This window comes from Diabrotica virgifera, chromosome 1 (genome assembly GCF_917563875.1).
Source record: "Diabrotica virgifera virgifera chromosome 1, PGI_DIABVI_V3a".
NCBI classification, from domain to species: Eukaryota; Metazoa; Arthropoda; class Insecta; order Coleoptera; family Chrysomelidae; genus Diabrotica; species Diabrotica virgifera.
In genome coordinates, this window is record NC_065443.1 from 282,364,203 (window position 1) to 282,383,462 (window position 19,260).

The 19,260-nt window shown below is 31.7% G+C and overlaps 1 protein-coding gene across 15 annotated transcripts in view; it reads left to right on the plus strand.

The window, feature by feature from the left end:
• LOC114327356 (collagen alpha chain CG42342) overlaps positions 1-19,260 on the plus strand; it is a 179,577-nt gene that overhangs the window by 92,171 nt on the left and 68,146 nt on the right. For 13 of the 15 annotated variants that reach the window (XM_050642091.1, XM_050642092.1, XM_050642090.1 and 10 more), the window contains 3 exons: positions 311-419; positions 5,774-5,862; positions 5,920-6,054. In XM_050642091.1, the coding sequence (XP_050498048.1) occupies positions 311-419; positions 5,774-5,862; positions 5,920-6,054 (333 nt within the window). The remainder of the gene's footprint in view (positions 1-310; positions 420-5,773; positions 5,863-5,919; positions 6,055-19,260) is intronic. The other 2 variants (XM_050642104.1, XM_050642105.1) reach the window with 1 other exon arrangement.

Genomic DNA, 19,260 nt, shown 5'->3' on the forward strand with positions numbered 1-19,260 from the left:
TAAAACTACAACAAAAGAAACTTGACATACTTGAATAATTCCTGGCACAAACTCATTTTCCTGAGCTAATAAGAATTTTCACTTTTTCAGTCAAATTCATTTGACATAAAAAACAATTCAAATAATATTTTACTCTTTATATGGGCACATGAACTTTTTGAAAAACGCCTTTACATTATTATTTTAACATTTTTTTATTTGTATTAATGTTGTAGATATATCCAGGCATGATTATTGTTCTTTAATGTTTCACATTCGAGAGCAAACACGCTTAAGTTGAAGCTATGTTCTAATGAGTGCGATTGTTTAGGGCCTAGACGGAGATGTGCTGTCCAGGGGATTACCGGGAGAAAAGGGGGCCACAGGTCGGCCGGGGACTAGAGGGGGGAGAGGCGTTAGAGGGTTTACTGGGTTCTCAGGTATATAAAACATAATACGTAATTGTTAATGTACTTGACTTTGAAGATTAGAATTCAATTTTAAAGAAGTGGTCACTATTGATGTACATATTTCTTTTTATATGAATTTTGTTAACCACAGTTTCTGCCTTGTGGTCTTATTTTCACTTGATTCATGTAGTAAACTTTACTACTCATTTATTTGAGGTGACTAAGAAACAAATAATAATATACATATGTTAACATCTGAGGCAGATGAGCAAAGACCGGATTATAAGCAATATAGAAAAGTCAATATAAGCAATGGTAACAGCAAAAAAATATTCAAAATATTTGTGAAATATGCAAAGTTCAAGAAAAAAAATGTAAATATTAGTAAGAAAGTTTTATCATTCCTCAGAAAAACAATTAACAATGACACGTTTTTAAAAATTTTCCTGTAAGAAGGTGTGTCTCCTATCTGTATACATATATATTTTTATCCAAATTATTTTTAAAAATAGAAAAATATTTCAACATCTAAAAAAGTTATTAGTGCTTATTCATATTTTGACAGATCCATAGATATGAAATGACTAGATAAGAATATTTATTATTTAAATTAGATGCTATCGTCATTTGAACACTTTTTAATTTTGTTAATTTTTTATAAATGTTTTCTTGTGAACCTCTGGCTCAATTTGCAACTTCTCATTATTAGTAAAATAATTATTAATTACAAAACCAAATTTTTAGTCCTTAGTCGTAACCGACATCAAGATGCAGAAGAGATCCAGTTAAGTGGAGTTCAAAGTAGAGTGAAAAAAGAACGTGTATGTACTTTGTACGCACGTAAGAAGTTATACTTCTATTATGATTTAACGAGAATAATATACTTTAAACAGTTTATTTATATTTTATTTAAATATTAAACTAATTTTAGTACTTACTACTTTCCAAAATTTTTTATTAAAACAATACCAAAAATTAAAAAATAAAAGAATGAAACACACACAAACACATTGAAAAATACCACAAATGATGTCTGAATAATAATTGTTAGCAAAAATTTTAACTAAATACGTATGTATTTTCTGAAAAGAAATATATAATAAATATACTTACAATCATAAAATGTATAAAAAAAAATAAAAAAATAAAATTTTGCATTGGGGATCGAACCCGCGCACGTTCGGGCGGTTGGATTTAAGATCCAAGCATCTTAGATTTTATCCACTTCGACACACTCGTTATTTGGGAAGATCGACGAACTGAACGTTTTAGACTTTTGACATGAATATTGGTAGAAATTTTGTTGGCAATCAAATTATGTAAATCAAAGCATTACCTACTAGGTAGGTACATTTTAAATTTTTCAAACAGGCAGGTACCTATGTAATTTTTTATTACAATACTGAAACATTTACAATTCCGTACCTGTTGCTTTTAAAAACTTTTTAAAAAGTCAATACAATTATAAACTTGCTTTTTTCTCTGTCCTCACAACAATAAAAACTAATATACACAACATTTGTTTACCCATAACCAACATATTGAACACTTATTATTGACAGGTCATTGTAATTACCCAATTAGAGCACGTGTAACGTTTCAGCTGCGCCCAGGATCAAGACTTTTGATGAATTCGCGCACATATACATTTACTCCCAAACGCGTCTATAGAAGCATAACTTCAAAAATTAAATATTTAGGAACCGTCATATGGAAGAAATAAGTACAGAAGAAATGGAAGAAGCGATAAGTAGAATAAAAATAGGAAAAGCGAGCGTAGCAGATAAAATTGATCTCGAAATGATAAAATGGATAGGGAAAGAAGGAAAGAAGTGGTTGCTGGAAATAATAAGAGAAGCATGGAGAACAAACAAAATGCCGAGAGAGTGGGAAGAAAACTTACTTATCCCAATTCACAAGAAAGGAGAAGAATCCACCTGTGGAAACTATAGAGATATATGCCTCTCATCAGTAGTGTTCAAGCTCTATACGATAATAATAGAAAGAAGATTAAGAACAGAGGTAGAAGAAAAACTGGAAGATGAACAAACAGCATTCAGAGCCAAAAGGCAAACAGTTGACAACATAAGCATATTACGAAATATAATAGAAAAAAATAATGATCGGGGAACAAACATATATATGACCTTCATAGACCTTAAAGCAGCGTTCGACTCAGTAGACCGGAAAGTACTGTGGAATACTGTAGAGGAGCTGGGAATACCGAGGAAACTATTAGAGATAATTAAAAGTACGTACAGCAGAGAGGTGGGAAAAGTGCAAATGGGAGGTAGCAGATCACTAGAATTTAGGATGAACAAGGGGATAAAACAGGGAGATAGCCTAAGCCCACTCCTATTCGTCATAATTATGGACAAATTATTTAAAAATGTAAAAAGAAGAACAAACCACTTAAAAACATAAATAGGCTACACGCACCTAACACCAGTTATGATAGAAGCATTACTGTATGCTGACGACGTCGTTCTCCTAGCAGACAACCCGAGAAAGAAGCAGCGATTAATTGATATATGGACTGAGGAAATAGAGAAAATGAAATTAGAAATAAACATCAGCACATGCAAGACTATGAAAATAGGTCAGCAGGAGCAGGAAATTTAAGGCGAAACACGAGTGCTCTGTAAAGGACAAGAATTGGAGAGGGTGACGACCTACGAGTACCTGGGCACGATAATATCGAATGACGGAAAGCTAGACCTAGAAATTGCAAATAGGACAAAGAAAGCTACGAAAATATTCTATGCCATTAATAATACGATACTGGGAAAAAGGGAAATCAGCCAGGAAACAAAAATGCATGTATATAGTACAATCACAGTACCAACTCTTCTATATGCAAGCGAGACATGGGTCACAAATAAAAGACATGAAAGTGCCATAAATGCAGCAGAAATGAAGCAGCTGAGAAAAATAGCTGGAAAGACGAATATGGACAGAGAAAGGAACGAAAACATCAGAAACGTGCTAAGTCAGGAACCAATAGAGAAAAAAATTGAAAAAAGAAAACTAAATTGGTTTGGACATATAACTAGGATGAACGAAAACAGACTAGTAAAGAAGGTGACAGATGCCAAAAGACAGGGGAAAAGAAGAAGGGGCAGACCTAGAAAGGGGTGGATGGAACAAATCGAGGAAATCGGGACAAATAGAGGGAAAACAGTGCAACAGATGAAGGAAATGGCAAGAGACCGGAAGGCGTGGAAGAAATGGGTAAAAGATGGATAGGTGATACCAAAGTCCGACGCTCTTATAGGGCATAAGGACAACGAGAAGAAGAAGAAGGAACCGTCATAACGTACCGACTAGATCCAGGCATAAATAAAACGCAGAATAGCAATAACCATCTCAGTTTAAAATTGAAGCAAAGAATAATAAAGCGCTATGTTTGGTCTATATACCTGTATGAAGCAGAGGTGGGAACCATAAAAATATCAAGCATGAACAGAATTGAAGCATTAGAAATGTTGAAGATGCCGTAGACGGCATGGAAAACTAACGAGGAGGTACTTAGAAGGGTCAACAAAAATAGAGAATTAATAAAGATTGTTAAACACCATAACATGTCTTATCTGGGACACATGTTGAGAAGAAATCGATATATAATAGACTAGAATTAATTCTTATAGGCAACATAGAAGGTGGGAGATGTGTATGAAGCAAATAGGCTTACCTTTGAAGTGGTGAACAAATTTACATCCTTATACTTCCTGATGACCAATAACATAACATTTTGGGTTGTGTAAATACATGAAAAGTGGAAATTTAAGCCAGAAAACAAAGATAACAATATATACAAATCCGTTATACTGCCAGTGCTGACATATGGACTGGAAACCTGGACCATTTCCAAGACAGATAAAAACCTCTTGCTCATATTTGAACGAAGAATACTGAGAAGAGTATTCGATGGTATCTGTGAAAACGGTATTTGGAGGAGAAGGTACAATATGAGATATACCACGATTACAAACAGATATCGTGGTAAAGATGTAATATATCTCAATTAAAATAGGAAAACTAAGATATGCAGGACATCTAGCAAAATAACCCTCAAGTTGACAAAAAACTAGACCAAAATTAGGATGGTGTAGATGATAATGCTCTACTGATAACGCCAAAGGTAGAGGCTCTAATATAGGGTTGTAGTACCAATGATCATAATGATGTTAAAAGCTTAGTTGAAGCATATATCTGTTTATTTCGTTTAGTTGATTAATATAAATTATTATTTTCCAATATAACTTTCTACCCGTTTCTATTTTTTTCCCTTTAAAACCACAAAAACTTGGCATAAACCAGCGAACCAGTTAAGTCTATTTATTTTTCTCTAAAATTTCATAATTTTCTTGCCACTCCTTTTGAAATTTTCTATAAATAATGTAAAAGTCATTAATTTGCAAATAGTTGACCAAAATACAAAATTGAACCTAGAAGTTTACGAAAAAAAAATATTTTTTACATCTTTTGAACATTTTGCAGGTCACTTGATTTGTTTATTACTCGTTACCAGATTTTTTTACTTTTGCCGTATTCCCAATAAATAGAGTTGTGCAAATGTGTAAAACGTCGTATTTTTTATTTGCTGTAATCTACAAGAAAGATATTAGTACTTATTGGTAAAGATTTGAAACTATACATATAAAATGTTTCTTTAAATACTGTAGAAAAGACAATACCTTGTACATACTTACACTTTTACTACAAGGTGTGCACTAATTTTTTGCATCCTTTATTGTATATTTAAAGTAACCTACCAACTAATGTCTTAAACTCAACGTAGTTGCAGTCTATTGTATGAATCAGTACTAACAATGAGATTTTCCATTTTGCCTATTGATGGATTAAAATTCTTAATGGTCCTTTGACGACTGGACAGGAACTACTTGAAATTTTACTTCAGCAGAAAAATATTTTGCTAGTTTATAAAAATGAGTAAGATACCTTTTGTAATCATTCAGCCAGTCGCAATCAGGTTATAGTTTAACACTATATCAGGGGAGTAATGTGTAGTGTGTATGTTGAGTAAATATCTTGTTATTTAGTAAAGTCGACTTCATTGTTCTTGCGTATAATTCGGACTTTACTCATAAGCTATACCTACATCGTTTCCAAGAGTATAGTTTACTTTCTGTCTCGCTTTTCAATTTGAAGTTTTTTTTATAGATTTTGACAATTACTGCTTTAAATTTTAGACACGGATCACTGAAGTGCTTTCTTTTCTTGTTCCTTCTGAAATATAACGCTTTAATCCGCTGCGCTGGTACTGGTTGTCCATTATCGTCTCGAATCGTTTTGTTTTCTTTTTAATTTTATCTACTTACTGCACTTACTTGACTCTTGATGATCGTTTTTCTGTTTTTAAGGGGCCAAAGGCGATTCCGGAGTGATGGGACCTCCAGGAATTTCCGGCCTAAATGGAGAACCAGGACTTCAGGGACCTCCAGGTCTTCCGGTACTTTATAATATATTTATATTATTCAATAGATAATACAATTGTGTCTTTTATTAGGGGTCTACAGGAGACAAAGGAGATAAAGGAGACTACGGTGATATTGGGCCGCCAGGACTTATGGGACCTCCAGGATTGCCGGGACCTCCTGGTTATCCTGGACAGAAAGGAGAGAAAGGAGAAAAAGGAGACTCGGTAAGTTTATAACAAATTAAAAAATTGTGTAGTTTGGGCATATTAGCGAAAAACAAGCCATTTTTGGGAAAAATTGTTCACCAGCTATTTTATTGCTGAAATCGAATCTTAAGATTGTCTATACCAGTAATACGGTATGCAGAAAGTCCGCAGAAAGTGTGGTAAGTTGTTTATAAACAAATTAGCGCTCCGAAATCTTCTTTTTTCAATTGTTGCTCTGTAACTCAGAAGATTTTAACTTTAAACCAAAAATAATCAAATAAAATTTGGGTTTGCAAAACAAAATCTTAAATTTTCAACTAAAATTTTAGGGAAGTAGTTATTTATCAATAAATAAATAGCTTGGTGGCATAAAAACGTTTTTGTAGTGGAATATATTTCCGGAAGGAGGCGATAATCTAACAAATAGTTTAGCAACAACTCTTTAATTAAAAAGTTACGGTCGCAATAATAACCAGAATAATTTAATTATGATTCACCAGATTAACTATGGTTTTCATATAACAAGGCCATATACCTATCTAACGTACTTTACAGAAATAAAATTGGACTATTTGATCGGCCTCAGGAATGTTTTAAAGTTATAAAATTTTTTTATTCGGCAACTATTAAATTAAATTCAATTAAGAAAACGATATTGGAAAGGACGCGGCAGGACGCTTCTTTTAAAAGAAAGAAAGTTGAATTTTAAGATACGTAAAGAGATACAACTGGTCAAAGTTGACCGGCATTTGCGACGAAGTTATAAACAATAGGATGGTAATCTTCGAACCATTACCTTTTTATTTTGCTCCTCTTTCTACATACAAATTTTCATATCTTTAAAAGACTCATTAAAAGACTAAAACATATATTATAATAATAAAAACAGTCGATATTACGCGTCAAAAATTAAGTTGAAAAAAATTTAATTTCAAAGTTTAAAAACGGAATACGTTAAAAATGTATTTCTCTATGGCCGTGCTAAAAGAGCCTCTTTCACGCACGCATTTCGTTTACGAAAGTTGCACTTTCCCGCACGGCGTGCGTGAAAGTAAATTTTATAACATAATACTATATTATATTACTATTTTATATACTATTTTATAATATAATAATAATATTATAATACATGCAATAAACTAATATTTAGATAATATTTACTAATTTATTTCAAATTTATCTTATTTTGTTCATGTTTTAATGAAATTATCGCGATTATTTCATTCATATGAGATTCTGACCAATAAAAAGCTACATAAATCTAAATTAAATCGATAATTTTTGATAATTTCCCGTCGTCAAGTATATTACGTCAGATGCCCTTCGTGGCTACGAAAAAATACATTCAGTGACATTAATGACAATTAATGTTTTAAAAATTATAAAAGTGATGACTTTCAACCGTCAAATTAATATTTATAACATAACAACTGTGTGTTTAATTGTACTAATTTGTACTTACATAAATAAATTACAATACAATTTTGGTGTTGAACAGTTTTATTCATGAAATAATCCCAACAAATTGCACCCGATCTCTAAAATTAATATAGAATTTTAGAGCTCTTGTGCAATTACTACTGATTATTTAGATTCTGACCAATAGAAAGCTAGAGAAATCTAAATTAAGCTGATGATTTTTGATAATTGCCCGTCGTCAAGTATATTACGTCAGATGCCCTTAGTTGCTACGAAAAAATACATTCAGTGACATTAATGATAATTAATATTTTAAAAATTATAAAAGTGATGACTTTTAACCGTAAAATATGTATAACAACTCTGTGTTTAATTGTACTAATTTGTACCTACATAAATAAATTACAATAAAATTTTGGTTTTGAACAGTTTTATTCATGAAATAATCGCAACAAATTGCACTCGATCTCTAAAATTAATACAGAATTTTAGAGCTCTTGTGCAATTACTACTGATAATTCGATGAAATAAAATTATTTTGACATAATATTTAAAAGTCAGATCAGTAGAAAATTACAATGGTTTTGAATCGTTGTCATGGAAACCAATATCGTCGTCGTGGTAACCCATTATATTGAAAGTTTGGTTTTGACATCCTTGTCAAAGAACTAATTTGTGTATTTTTACTTCTAAATAAAAATTGATAACTCTATTTTTGTGGCTTTTTACCAAACGTACGGCCCTAGAAAAAATATTGTTCCTAACTCATGCCGGAAAGTGTCTTCCCCGCACTCGACTGCACTGAAAGTATCACTTTCTGCACTAGTTAGGAAAATAACTATTTTATATGGATGCTATACAATGTGCAACTTCTCTCACTACTTACATACATTCAAAATGAACAATTCCTCAGGCAGTGAGAAAAGTCGGCCATTGCAGTGAGAAATATTTTTTCTCACGGGTTCACCGCCGGTTTACATACATATGATCGCCATTTCCATGGTAACATGCACAATACAAACACAATTATTTTTGTCAAACAAAATGTGTTTAAACTTGTCAAAACTTATCAAAAATTACCTTTTAAGACTGTTCAACTGTGAATTATAATTTAAAATAAATAAAGTATATAAATATTAAGAATATTAAATACCTATTTGTATATATGTATTTTATTTCAATTCAGGCATATAATATACCTAAAAGCACCTAAATTATTTAATTTTAAAGTTTGAACTCTTGACAAAAACGCATCCATAGAAAAAGTACAGTGTACAACACGAGAGAAAATTACATATTTCTCTCTCGCTTGATTTGCGGCACTCGCCTCGTGCCTCGGCTCGTGCCAACAAACTTCTGCGCTCGTGAGAAATATGTATTTTTTCTCTCTTGTTGTACAATATACTATTTCTCTAGGGGAAGCCAAGAGAATACATTTTTTTTAACGGATACTGTTTTTGAACTTTGAAATTCTATTTTCTTCAACCTAGTTTTTGATTGTAGTTTTGGTATTGTTGGTATTTTTAACGCGTAATACCGATCGTTTTTACTATGATAATATATGTTATGAGCCCCTTAAAGATGAAAATTTGTATGTGGAAAGAGGATCTATGTAAAATGTATCCTATTGTTTATAACTTCGTCGCAAATGCCAGTCAAATTTGACTGTTTGTCTTTGCAGGTATCTCGAAATTCAACTTTCTTTCTTTTAAAAGCAGTGTTCTGCTGCGTGTTTTCCAATACCGTTTTCTTAATTTAATTTAATCTAAGAGTTGCCGAGATATTATATTTGTGTACAAGTGTAACGGGTAGGTCTTTCAAAGACGACAGACTCAGTAAAACACAGGTTGAAAATAAAGTAAATATATTTAAGGTAATTATATACAGTTTAAAGAAATAAAATAAAATACAATTCCATCTTCTGCAAAGGAAAAACAATATTAAACTTCATTACAGTCATCCGATCATAATAGCAACATTAAAATAATACGATAAACAATAAATTATACAATAACAATCTCGCTACGTTAAATCAACGTAGCCTGGAGACACCGCATTTCACCTTTCCTCGCTACTACCGCCTACTGCGATAACGGTCATGGCAAGACTCCACGTCCGCGTGGCGTCCGCCTAGGCATAGTCCCACCTCACATACGGTGCATATTTGCCAAGCCAGCTAACGCTAGTTCAATACGCTAGCAGCAGCTGTCGAGCCATGGATAGTTCAATACGCTAGCCACGACTCATTTTCTCATTCTCCTAGCTCGCCTTAAATATGCTCTCGATGCCCTCTCCTTCGGTTTCTCCCAGCAATGCTATGCGCCAACGCTGATACTCCTCCGGTCTTCTCTGGTAGAGCAGCTCATCGCTTGGCGAGGTATCATATCGTTACACCAGCCCAAAAATTGTTTATAACTTTAAAACAACGATGAGGCCACTCACATAGTCCAATTTCAATTCTGTAAAGTACGTTAGATAGGTATAGTGTCTTTTTGTACATAATGATAGTTATTCTGGTGAATCATAATTATTCTGGTTATTATTGCGAGCGTAAATTTTTAATTTACAATTTAATTCTTGCTAAACTATTTGTTAGATTATCGCCGGCTTTCGGAAATATAATCTACTATAAAAAAAGCTTTAATGTTACCAAACTATTTAATTATTGATACAGAATTATTTCCGTAAAATTTTAGTTGAAAATTAAAGATTTTTTTGGAAAACCCGGATTTTACACGGAATATTTTCGTTGAAGGAAATCTAAAAATCATCTCTGCAGAATTAAATTACGGTTCTTTTCAGTTAAACTATTCGAAGTTACAGAGCAGTAATTAAAAAAAAAGAAGATTTCGGGGGAGTGCATATAGATTTTCACTTCGGAAAAATCAAACAAGGTAGCTTTTTGTAATTTCATTAAGAAATGTTTAATAAAGAACATACCAAAAAGTGCTACTCGAGAAGTGGGTACTTCATTTTTTATTAAAAAAATGAACTGCTAAATTAGATGTTTTTTTAAGTAACTCCGAAAATATAAACTCTAGGAGAAAACTGACTTGACCATTAAAAAATTCAGAAAACCTTACAAAAGAAACCTTTTATAAAGATTTTTCTAAAATTAAATCTGTAGCTTCTATTTATAATTTTTTGTTTATAACGCTAAAGTCACCCTTCTCACAAACATTGACGCACTGTAAACTAGCGTTCGGAGAAGTGCACGGTTGAGTTATTTTAATGTAATTCTTTAACTAATGGATCAAACGAAATTTTACAAATTGGACATGAAAGAAGAGTAATTAAGCTATCTGATGGGTATAATAAAAAGAAATAAAATGTATGGGAATAAGTACGGTGTGGGCGTAAAGTGAGACTTGCGTGAATTTTGTTTAAAAATGATTTAAAAATGTGTAACTAATACAATATTTCTTATAAAACTCTCAATTTTGCACAACTTACCTTTCAAACATCTTACTAAACGATGTTTTATTCAAAAAAAATCTCAAAAATTTAATTCAAATGATACGACGTCTCAAAAAATGTAATTTTTTAAAACTTCGTAGTTTTACAGAATTACCACCAATTTAAGCCGGTATTACTTAAATTTGAACAGATTTATTACAATTTTATAGGTGCTTTTTTAAAGCTTAGGATGTAGTCTTTAAAATGCACTGAATTATTTTACTTTAGAATTGAAATAAACTATTTCTTTTTGAAAAAATTAAGAAAGATGACAAAAATGTAATACAAAAACCGAAAATTACCAGATAAAAAAATGTTCATACAAAGTGATTAAAACTTTTTTCTGTAAAACTTACCTAAAATACATTTAATAATAAGCTTCAACAATAACAAATGTTCAACAAAAAGATTTTTTTTAGCTCTTATACAGTATGTCTGCGTAACTTGGAACCTATTAATAACTTTTTATTATCATTTTTACGAAAAAAAGTTATTCTTTATAAAATACTCTGCAACGTATATTGTCTAAGATGCAACGATCAAATAACAAATTTTATTTGTCAAAAAATATGAATTTCACTCAAGAGTAAAGTACCTATATATTTCACAATATCGAAAATTGTTATTAAGGAAAGTTGTTTCTAATTAAAAAATATGTTTTAGTGTTTAATTACGTCCTTCTAATTAAAATATTGTGACTAATAAAGGCACTTCACTCTTAAGAAAAATTCATATTTTTTACATACCTTGTATAAAATTAAAAAAGTTTGACATCTGATGGTTGTATCTTAGATTTTAGACCAGGTAGAGCATTTTATGAAGAATAATTTTTTTTCGTAAAATTGATAATAAAATAGTTATCATACCTACTTGTAATAAAATGATGATTGGTATCCGTAATTTGAGAAAAACTTTATTTTTTTTTTTTCGATTAGAATGATGTAATTGTATATTAAAACATAGTTTTTAATTTCAAACAACTTTTCCTAACAGCATTTTTTGGTATTCTGGAATATAAAGGTATGTTCATATTTTTGACATAACTCATATAAAATTGATAAAATTTAATATCTGATGGTTCAGTTTTAGATGTTTGACTATCCAGAGCATTTTATGAAAAATAACTTTTTTTCGTAAAATTGATAATAAAAAAGTTTTCCATATGGTTGTAGCTACGCAAACATACTGTATAAGAGCTTCTGTACAAAAATTTTCAAAACTGTAATGCCATATTCGGATTCAGCATATTCAAAAACAAAATAGAAACATATTTGATCACAGTAAAATGATGAATTCAACTATATTTTTAAAATTATTTATAGCTTACAAGCTTATATTTTAGAAAAATATAAGCTTGTTTGAATTATTCCGAAACAATGCATGTTTTCGTTCTAATTGCACTCCCCTATATATGCAATTTTAATATTCGATTTCAGCAATAAAATAGCTGGTAAATAACTTTTCCTTTTTTCCGGCTTTTTCAATTTTTTCCGGAGTATAGGTATTTGCGTGGGAGATATAGAAAATATAGAGATTATCCGAAAATGTCGTTTAGAAGCTTTCAATATCTAATTACAAAACATTTTAGAAAGGCTGGAACGGCTGAGAGCTTATATTACTCAACACGAAACTGAGAATATAAACTTTGACTTTCAGGCTTTTACCCTAATCGAATTTGTATTTGAATTCAAGGACGTATCAGAGAGGTCGACATCGAAGGATTTTTAGCGTATTTAAAGTAGTACTACTTATTTCGTCTCTAAATTTAGAAATTCCAATTACATATGTACTTACTCAAAAGACTGGGAAGATGGTCTAAATATACTATTTTTGGCATTCTTAACTTATTGTCTATAAAAGCCAACAAATGTTATAAATATTTATAAAATAATAGTTAGAACCTGAGAAACATTAACAATATATTTTGGTAGGGGAGCCCAAGCGGGGATTTTTGCAGTTACTCGAGCGCGTCAGATTATCATATGGGGAGAAACCTTGTACCCTGAAAATGTACCTCTACCATATAAATGTACCTCTACCATATATTGGCTCTTAATGCAGGGGATTCCGTTAAGTGGGGGAGGGGCGAAAAAAAAGTCTATCCTTAGAAAAACTCGACATTTCGAAATTGTCAGATTAACATAAGGTAAGTTCAGTACATGCAAAATAGTGAATATTTCAAAAATCAAGAAAGCGAATATTTCGCGAAATGAATGACAGATCAAAAAAACTAAAAAATACGTGCTCAATATTTTTCAAAAATCTATCGAATGATACCAAACACGACTTCCACGGAGAGGGGTGGGGGGTAAATTTAAAATTTTAAATACGAATCCCGCGATATTTCTCGAAATGAACATCAGATCGAAAAACTAAAAAATACACTTATTCAGTATTTTTGAAAAATCTATCGAATAGCACCAAACACGACACCCACGGAGGTGGAGTGGGGGGTTACTTTAAAATGTTAAATGGGAGTCCCCATTTTTAATGCAAATTACGTAAAAATTAGTAACTTTTATTCGAGACATTTCGAATTATGGATAGATGGGGCAATAATCTAAAAAACGATTGTTGGAAATGGAAAATTAAATTAAAAATATTGAAAACTTTACTTAACTTTTTTTGGTTTTAGGACCTACTCTTCACAACCCAATAGGTCCCCATAACGCTCGAGTGACTGCACATTTAGCATATTTTGGTCCCCTACCATTACAAAGGCTTGTGTGTGTCAAAAGCTGGACAGGGATGTCTTTTGTTTCTCATTCTGTTCTGTTCAATATAAATATACAAAGAAATAATAAAGTAGGCAAAGCTGGCAAAATGGATTAATTTTTTATGTTATGTTGTTACATAGGTATACACCAAAGTATATCAAATCTATCTTCAACAGTATAACCATGTTTGAGAATAACGGAGAAAATAAGGAGACAAAATTCCATAAAAAGAAGCTGTTGATGACAGAGAAGATCTTGAAATTAATAAAAGAAAGACGCCAAGGAAAAAACAAAAGTAGCCAAATATATTTAGACCTCAGCAGAGAAATTGAGAAACACATACAAGTATCAAAGAAACAATGAACTAGAGGTGCAAAGAAGTAGAACAACTTCACAATGGACATAAAAACGGACAACTACGTAAAATGATAAAAGAGGTTGCAGGTCTCTAGAAATCCAAAAATATATGTGTAGTGAAAGACGAAACAAACAAAATAATATAATTTTCTATTTTTACAAAATACCAATTGAACGATTTTCAAAGTGGATATCAAAACGACAAAATTAATATATTTTAAACTAAAATTGTGGGTAATTCCCTAAAAAATAGTAAATCATATTAAAATGCAACAAGAATATAGCTTCAGAACAATATGACGAAATCGTAATAGATAAGTACCCATTCAGACTAAGACACTGGTGTCAGACGGTCAGACACCAGTGTCTTAGTCTGAAAGGGTACTAATAGATCCTGAAAAGCAAAGCAAATTTGGGAAAGACCCTCATTGAATTATTTGCAGACAACAGAACAGATGACAGCTAACCAATATAAAAGAAGTTGTATGCGCTATAAAGGAAATAAAGTACAACAAAGCTCATGGAAATGTCTGTGTAGTACCAGAAAACTTTAAATACCTCATCGAAACAGACGTTAACAACTTAAATTACTTCTTCAATGACATATATGGTACAGGACTGGCTAACTTACACATGCATAGCCTTCTCCAAAAAAGTAAGGCAATAAAATATAGGATCATACTTTGTATGTAGGAGCATTTACTAGAAAACTATTTGGAAGTGCAAATATTTTGCACTTTATTGATTACCGGAAAGCATTCAACTGAATAAAGCACCACAAAGTGACTGAAATTCAACAAGAGATCGGGCTCGATGGACTAGATATAAATTATTATCCATATACTGGATTCATAATTGGTGTGTTCGTATCGTAATTTGTCAGATCGACTCTTCCAGCATAACTCGAGGACTACGTCAGGCGTGTCTCCGCTTCTCTTTAACCTCTATGCTACGTTCGTTCCTAAGATAAGCTAAGACGCCAGTTTCAGACACCTGATTGGTGGGGGTATCCCATCGATCAGGCGTCTGAAAGTGGTGTATTAGCTTATCTTGTAAATGAAGGAAGTATATATGGGACATATTATTAAGCAATTTCTGGAGGAACGCCCAGAAGGTGCCAAAATCAACGTAATTGTAGCTAATAGCCAAGTACAAATGAATTTCCTATCGGAATCGAGTACCAAACTACTGGACTAGAGACTGGGATTGAAACTCTTTAAGAACCAAATCTCTAGTTTTTGACCGTTGACGTGCAAAACTGCGCCAAAATCATCACATTAACTACTATTCCGAACTATTAACATAAGAAAAATCGCTTACCTCGGTCATATCATGAACCACACTCAGTACGAATAGCTATAACTAATTTTGGACGGAAAGAGAAATGGAAGCAGAGTATAAGTCGAAAGAAGAAATCGTGGCTGAGCAATATTAGAGATTGGACGAAAACCAATGGAAATAACCTAATACAAGCAACCCAGGATAAAAACTAATTATAGTAATTATTTAGCTTAGTAACTTGTTTAGTAATGGTCACCAACCTCAACAGACATAGCACATGGGAGGATTTAAAAAATATTGTGTGATATTTTCGGGATTCTGGGTTTCGTGGTAGGACCCAATGCACCATGACAAATCTGGTAACTGAAGCTAAAGATTAAATGCCAGAGATAATGAACGAGATTACTAATATTTTTGAAATTTCATCTACCAAGTTTATACAGAGTATATACAGTGAGCACGTAAAGGTTGGAATAAATTCATTTTCTCGAGCATGGACGATTTTTGAGAAAAATAGGTCAATTTTTATTTTTAAATTACGACTTTTTGGCATTATATCATACTAGTGACGTCACCCGTTTGGGCGTGATGACGTCATCGATGATTTTTTTAAATAAGAATAGGGGTCGTGTGATAGATCATTTGAAAGGTAATTCAATTCTCTATTCAGTAGTATAAACATTAACATAATTATTTATACAGGGTGTCAAAAAAAAAATTTTTAATTAAATTTATTGACATAAATAGAAGAATATGTGTAATTTATTTAATTCAAAATACATTTTACTGCTCTCATAAAACAGAAAAAAATATTTATTTGAAAAAATTATTGCTTTTCGCTTAAATTTAATGCTCAGATTGTCAAGAGGCAGGTGGGTGGCTGCTTTAATATTGAATTTGCAAAAAACAATATTTTTTATTTGTCAAATAAACATTTTTTCCTGTTTTCTGATAGCAGTAAAATGTATTTTGAATTAAATAAATTACACAGGTTCTTCTTTTTATGTCAATACCTTTAATTAAAAAAAATTTTGGCCACCCTGTATAAATAATTATGTTAATGTTTATATGACTGAATATAGAATTGAATTAGCTTTCAAATGAGCTATGACACGACCCCTATTCATATATATGCCAAAAAGTCGTAATTTAAAAATAAAAATCGATCTGTTTCGGGATTTTTTCCAAAACTGTCCATTCTCAGGAAAATGAATTTATTCCAACCTTTACGTGCTCACTGTATAATAAAAATGCGGCGTCCGGGATATCTTAAGATGGCAAAACAAAGACGCAATTAATGGAGAGACCACATCAGTAGAATGGACCATGCGAAGCTCGCAAAAACTCGCAAAGCCTGCAAAACCCAATACATTGAGACCACCTGAGAGAGCTCCAAAACGATGGTACGAAATCTGGACATCGAAGTAAGAATTGTAGGAACGAACACGGCTTAGTCCTAAATTACGAGTAAAAAGAAGAACAAGAAGAACATTTTATACTGCATAAAGCAAGGGATGTTTTTCTTTGTCGAAACTCTATTTTGTACAAAAAGTGTGAACTGAAATATTTTGTTTCTGTGACTTTTATGCCTATATTACTGTATAAAATTATAGCAGATCAACACTTCAAAATTGTAATAACATTGTTGTAAATACACAATATGGTGGCTCCTGGCTTCTGAGCCACCTTGGATAATTAGGGGTTGGTTACCCCCTACCATAAGGGTTGATGAAATAACTCGTATCACCGTAGATGCATTTATTTTATAAGTTAGTGTACTAACGGTAAATAGCTGGTGGTACGTTAGTTCTCAGTAGCTGTGATGTTTTCCCTTTGGGATCTCAAATATTAATGACTTACTCTTCGCAATGGAATTAGAAGATAATAATTAGTCTTCTCCTGTTTATTGTTTTGGTATATAATGAAAGTAACATTGTTTTGGTTAAAAGCGCTGAGTCGACTCGGTTATAAAAATAATGAATACTATTGTTATTGCAAACCGACCTTGGTCAAACCTAAACTGTTACACTGATATGTGCTAATTTAGGTCGATCGTATTTACTATAAACAAACGTAGTTTGTTTTGCTAAAGACATTTAAAATTATTAAAAGGATTTGTTTTAATAAGAAGATTACTAAGAGATGCCGTGTATCCCAACACAACAAGCTTAAACCAAACGCTACATATACTGCTTAGAGCTACTTAAAAATATTTACGAAGATTGTCACAAAGAAAAATAGTCAAATTATGAAACAAAAAGAAAATTAAATCTCGAATGTCTACATACTTCAAAAACAATAATGCAACGTTAAATTAAATATTTTTATCCAAGAATAATATAATCAATTGCCCATAAATTTAAAAAATATCACAAAAAGCGGGGACTTTTGCAGTTACTCGAGCGCACCAGAAAATCACATGGGGACAAAACCTTGTACCTACTCTATTAATGTGCCCCTACCATATATGGACTCTTAATACAGGAGAGTTCGTTAAGGGGGGACCGAAAAAAAAAATGTATCCTTAGAAAAACTCGAATACGTTAGATTAAGATAAGATAAGTTAAAAATATGCAGAACAGTGTATATTTCAAAAATCTGACGATTTGAGCGGGGCGTGAAGAAATGGGAGAGTCACAAAGTTTAAAAAAAAGAGAATATTTCGCGAAATGAACGTCAGATCGAAGAACTGAAAAAAACGTGTTCAATATGTTTCACATATCTATCGAATGACACCAAACACGACCCCCACGGAGAGGGTGGGGTAACTTTAAAATTTTAAATAGGAACCCGCGACATTTCGCGAGATGAACATCAGATCAAATAACTGAAAAATACGTGTTTAGTATTTTTTAAAAATCTATCGAATGACATCAAACACGACCACCCACAGAGGTGGGGTGGGGGTTACTATAAAATCCTAAATATAGGAGCCTCCATTTCTTTTATTGCAGATTTGTATTCCTCAAGTAAAAAATAAGTAACTTTTATTCGAGACCTTTTTTCGGATTATGAATAGGTGGCGCTATGATCGAAAAACCGATTGTTGGAAAAGAAAAATTAAATTAAAAAATGGAAAATCCCCACTAAAATAGAAAACTTAACTTTTCGTGGTTTTAGGACTTAATCTTCATAACCCAATCCCAATAGGTTCCCATAACGCTCGAATAACTGCAAATTTAGCATGCTTGCCTCCTCTACTATTAGTTACTACTTGGATAAAAGAAAAATGGGATTTGTGTAATAATTTAAATTATATTAGATAAATAACCATTAAATTAGAAGCTCTAAAAATAAAATATATTATTAAATTTGTCAATCACAAAAAAACTGTAAAATGTAAATCTCTACACATTAGATATATACAGGGTGTAACGAAAATACAGGTCATAAAATAAATCACATATTCTGAGACTAAAAATAGTTCGAATGAACCTAATTTACCTTAGTACAAATATGCACATAAAAAAAGTTACAGCCCTTTGAAAATTACAAAATGAAAATCAATTTTTTCGAATATATCGAAAACTATTAGAGATTTTTTATTGAAAATGGACATGTGGCATTCTTATGGCAGGAACATCTTAAAAAAGAATTATAGTGAAATTTGTGCACCCCATAAAAATTTTATGGGGGTTTTGTTCCCTTAAACCCCCCCAAACTTTTGTGTACGCTCCAATTAAATTATTATTGTGGTACCATTAGTTAAAATCAATATTTCTAAAACTTTTTTGCCTCTTAGTATTTTATCGATAAGGCAGTTTTTATCGAGTTGCGGCTTCTTTTTCAATATGTTTACATAAAAATTTTATGGGGGTTTTGTTCCTTTAAACCCCCCAAATGTTTGTGTATGTTCCAATTAAACTTTTACTGCGGTACCATTAGTTAAACACAGTGTTTTTAAAACTTTTTTGCCTCTTTGTATTTTTTCAAGAAGGCACTTTTTATCGAGATATTACTTATTTTTTAATATGGTTCAAAATATACCTAAAAA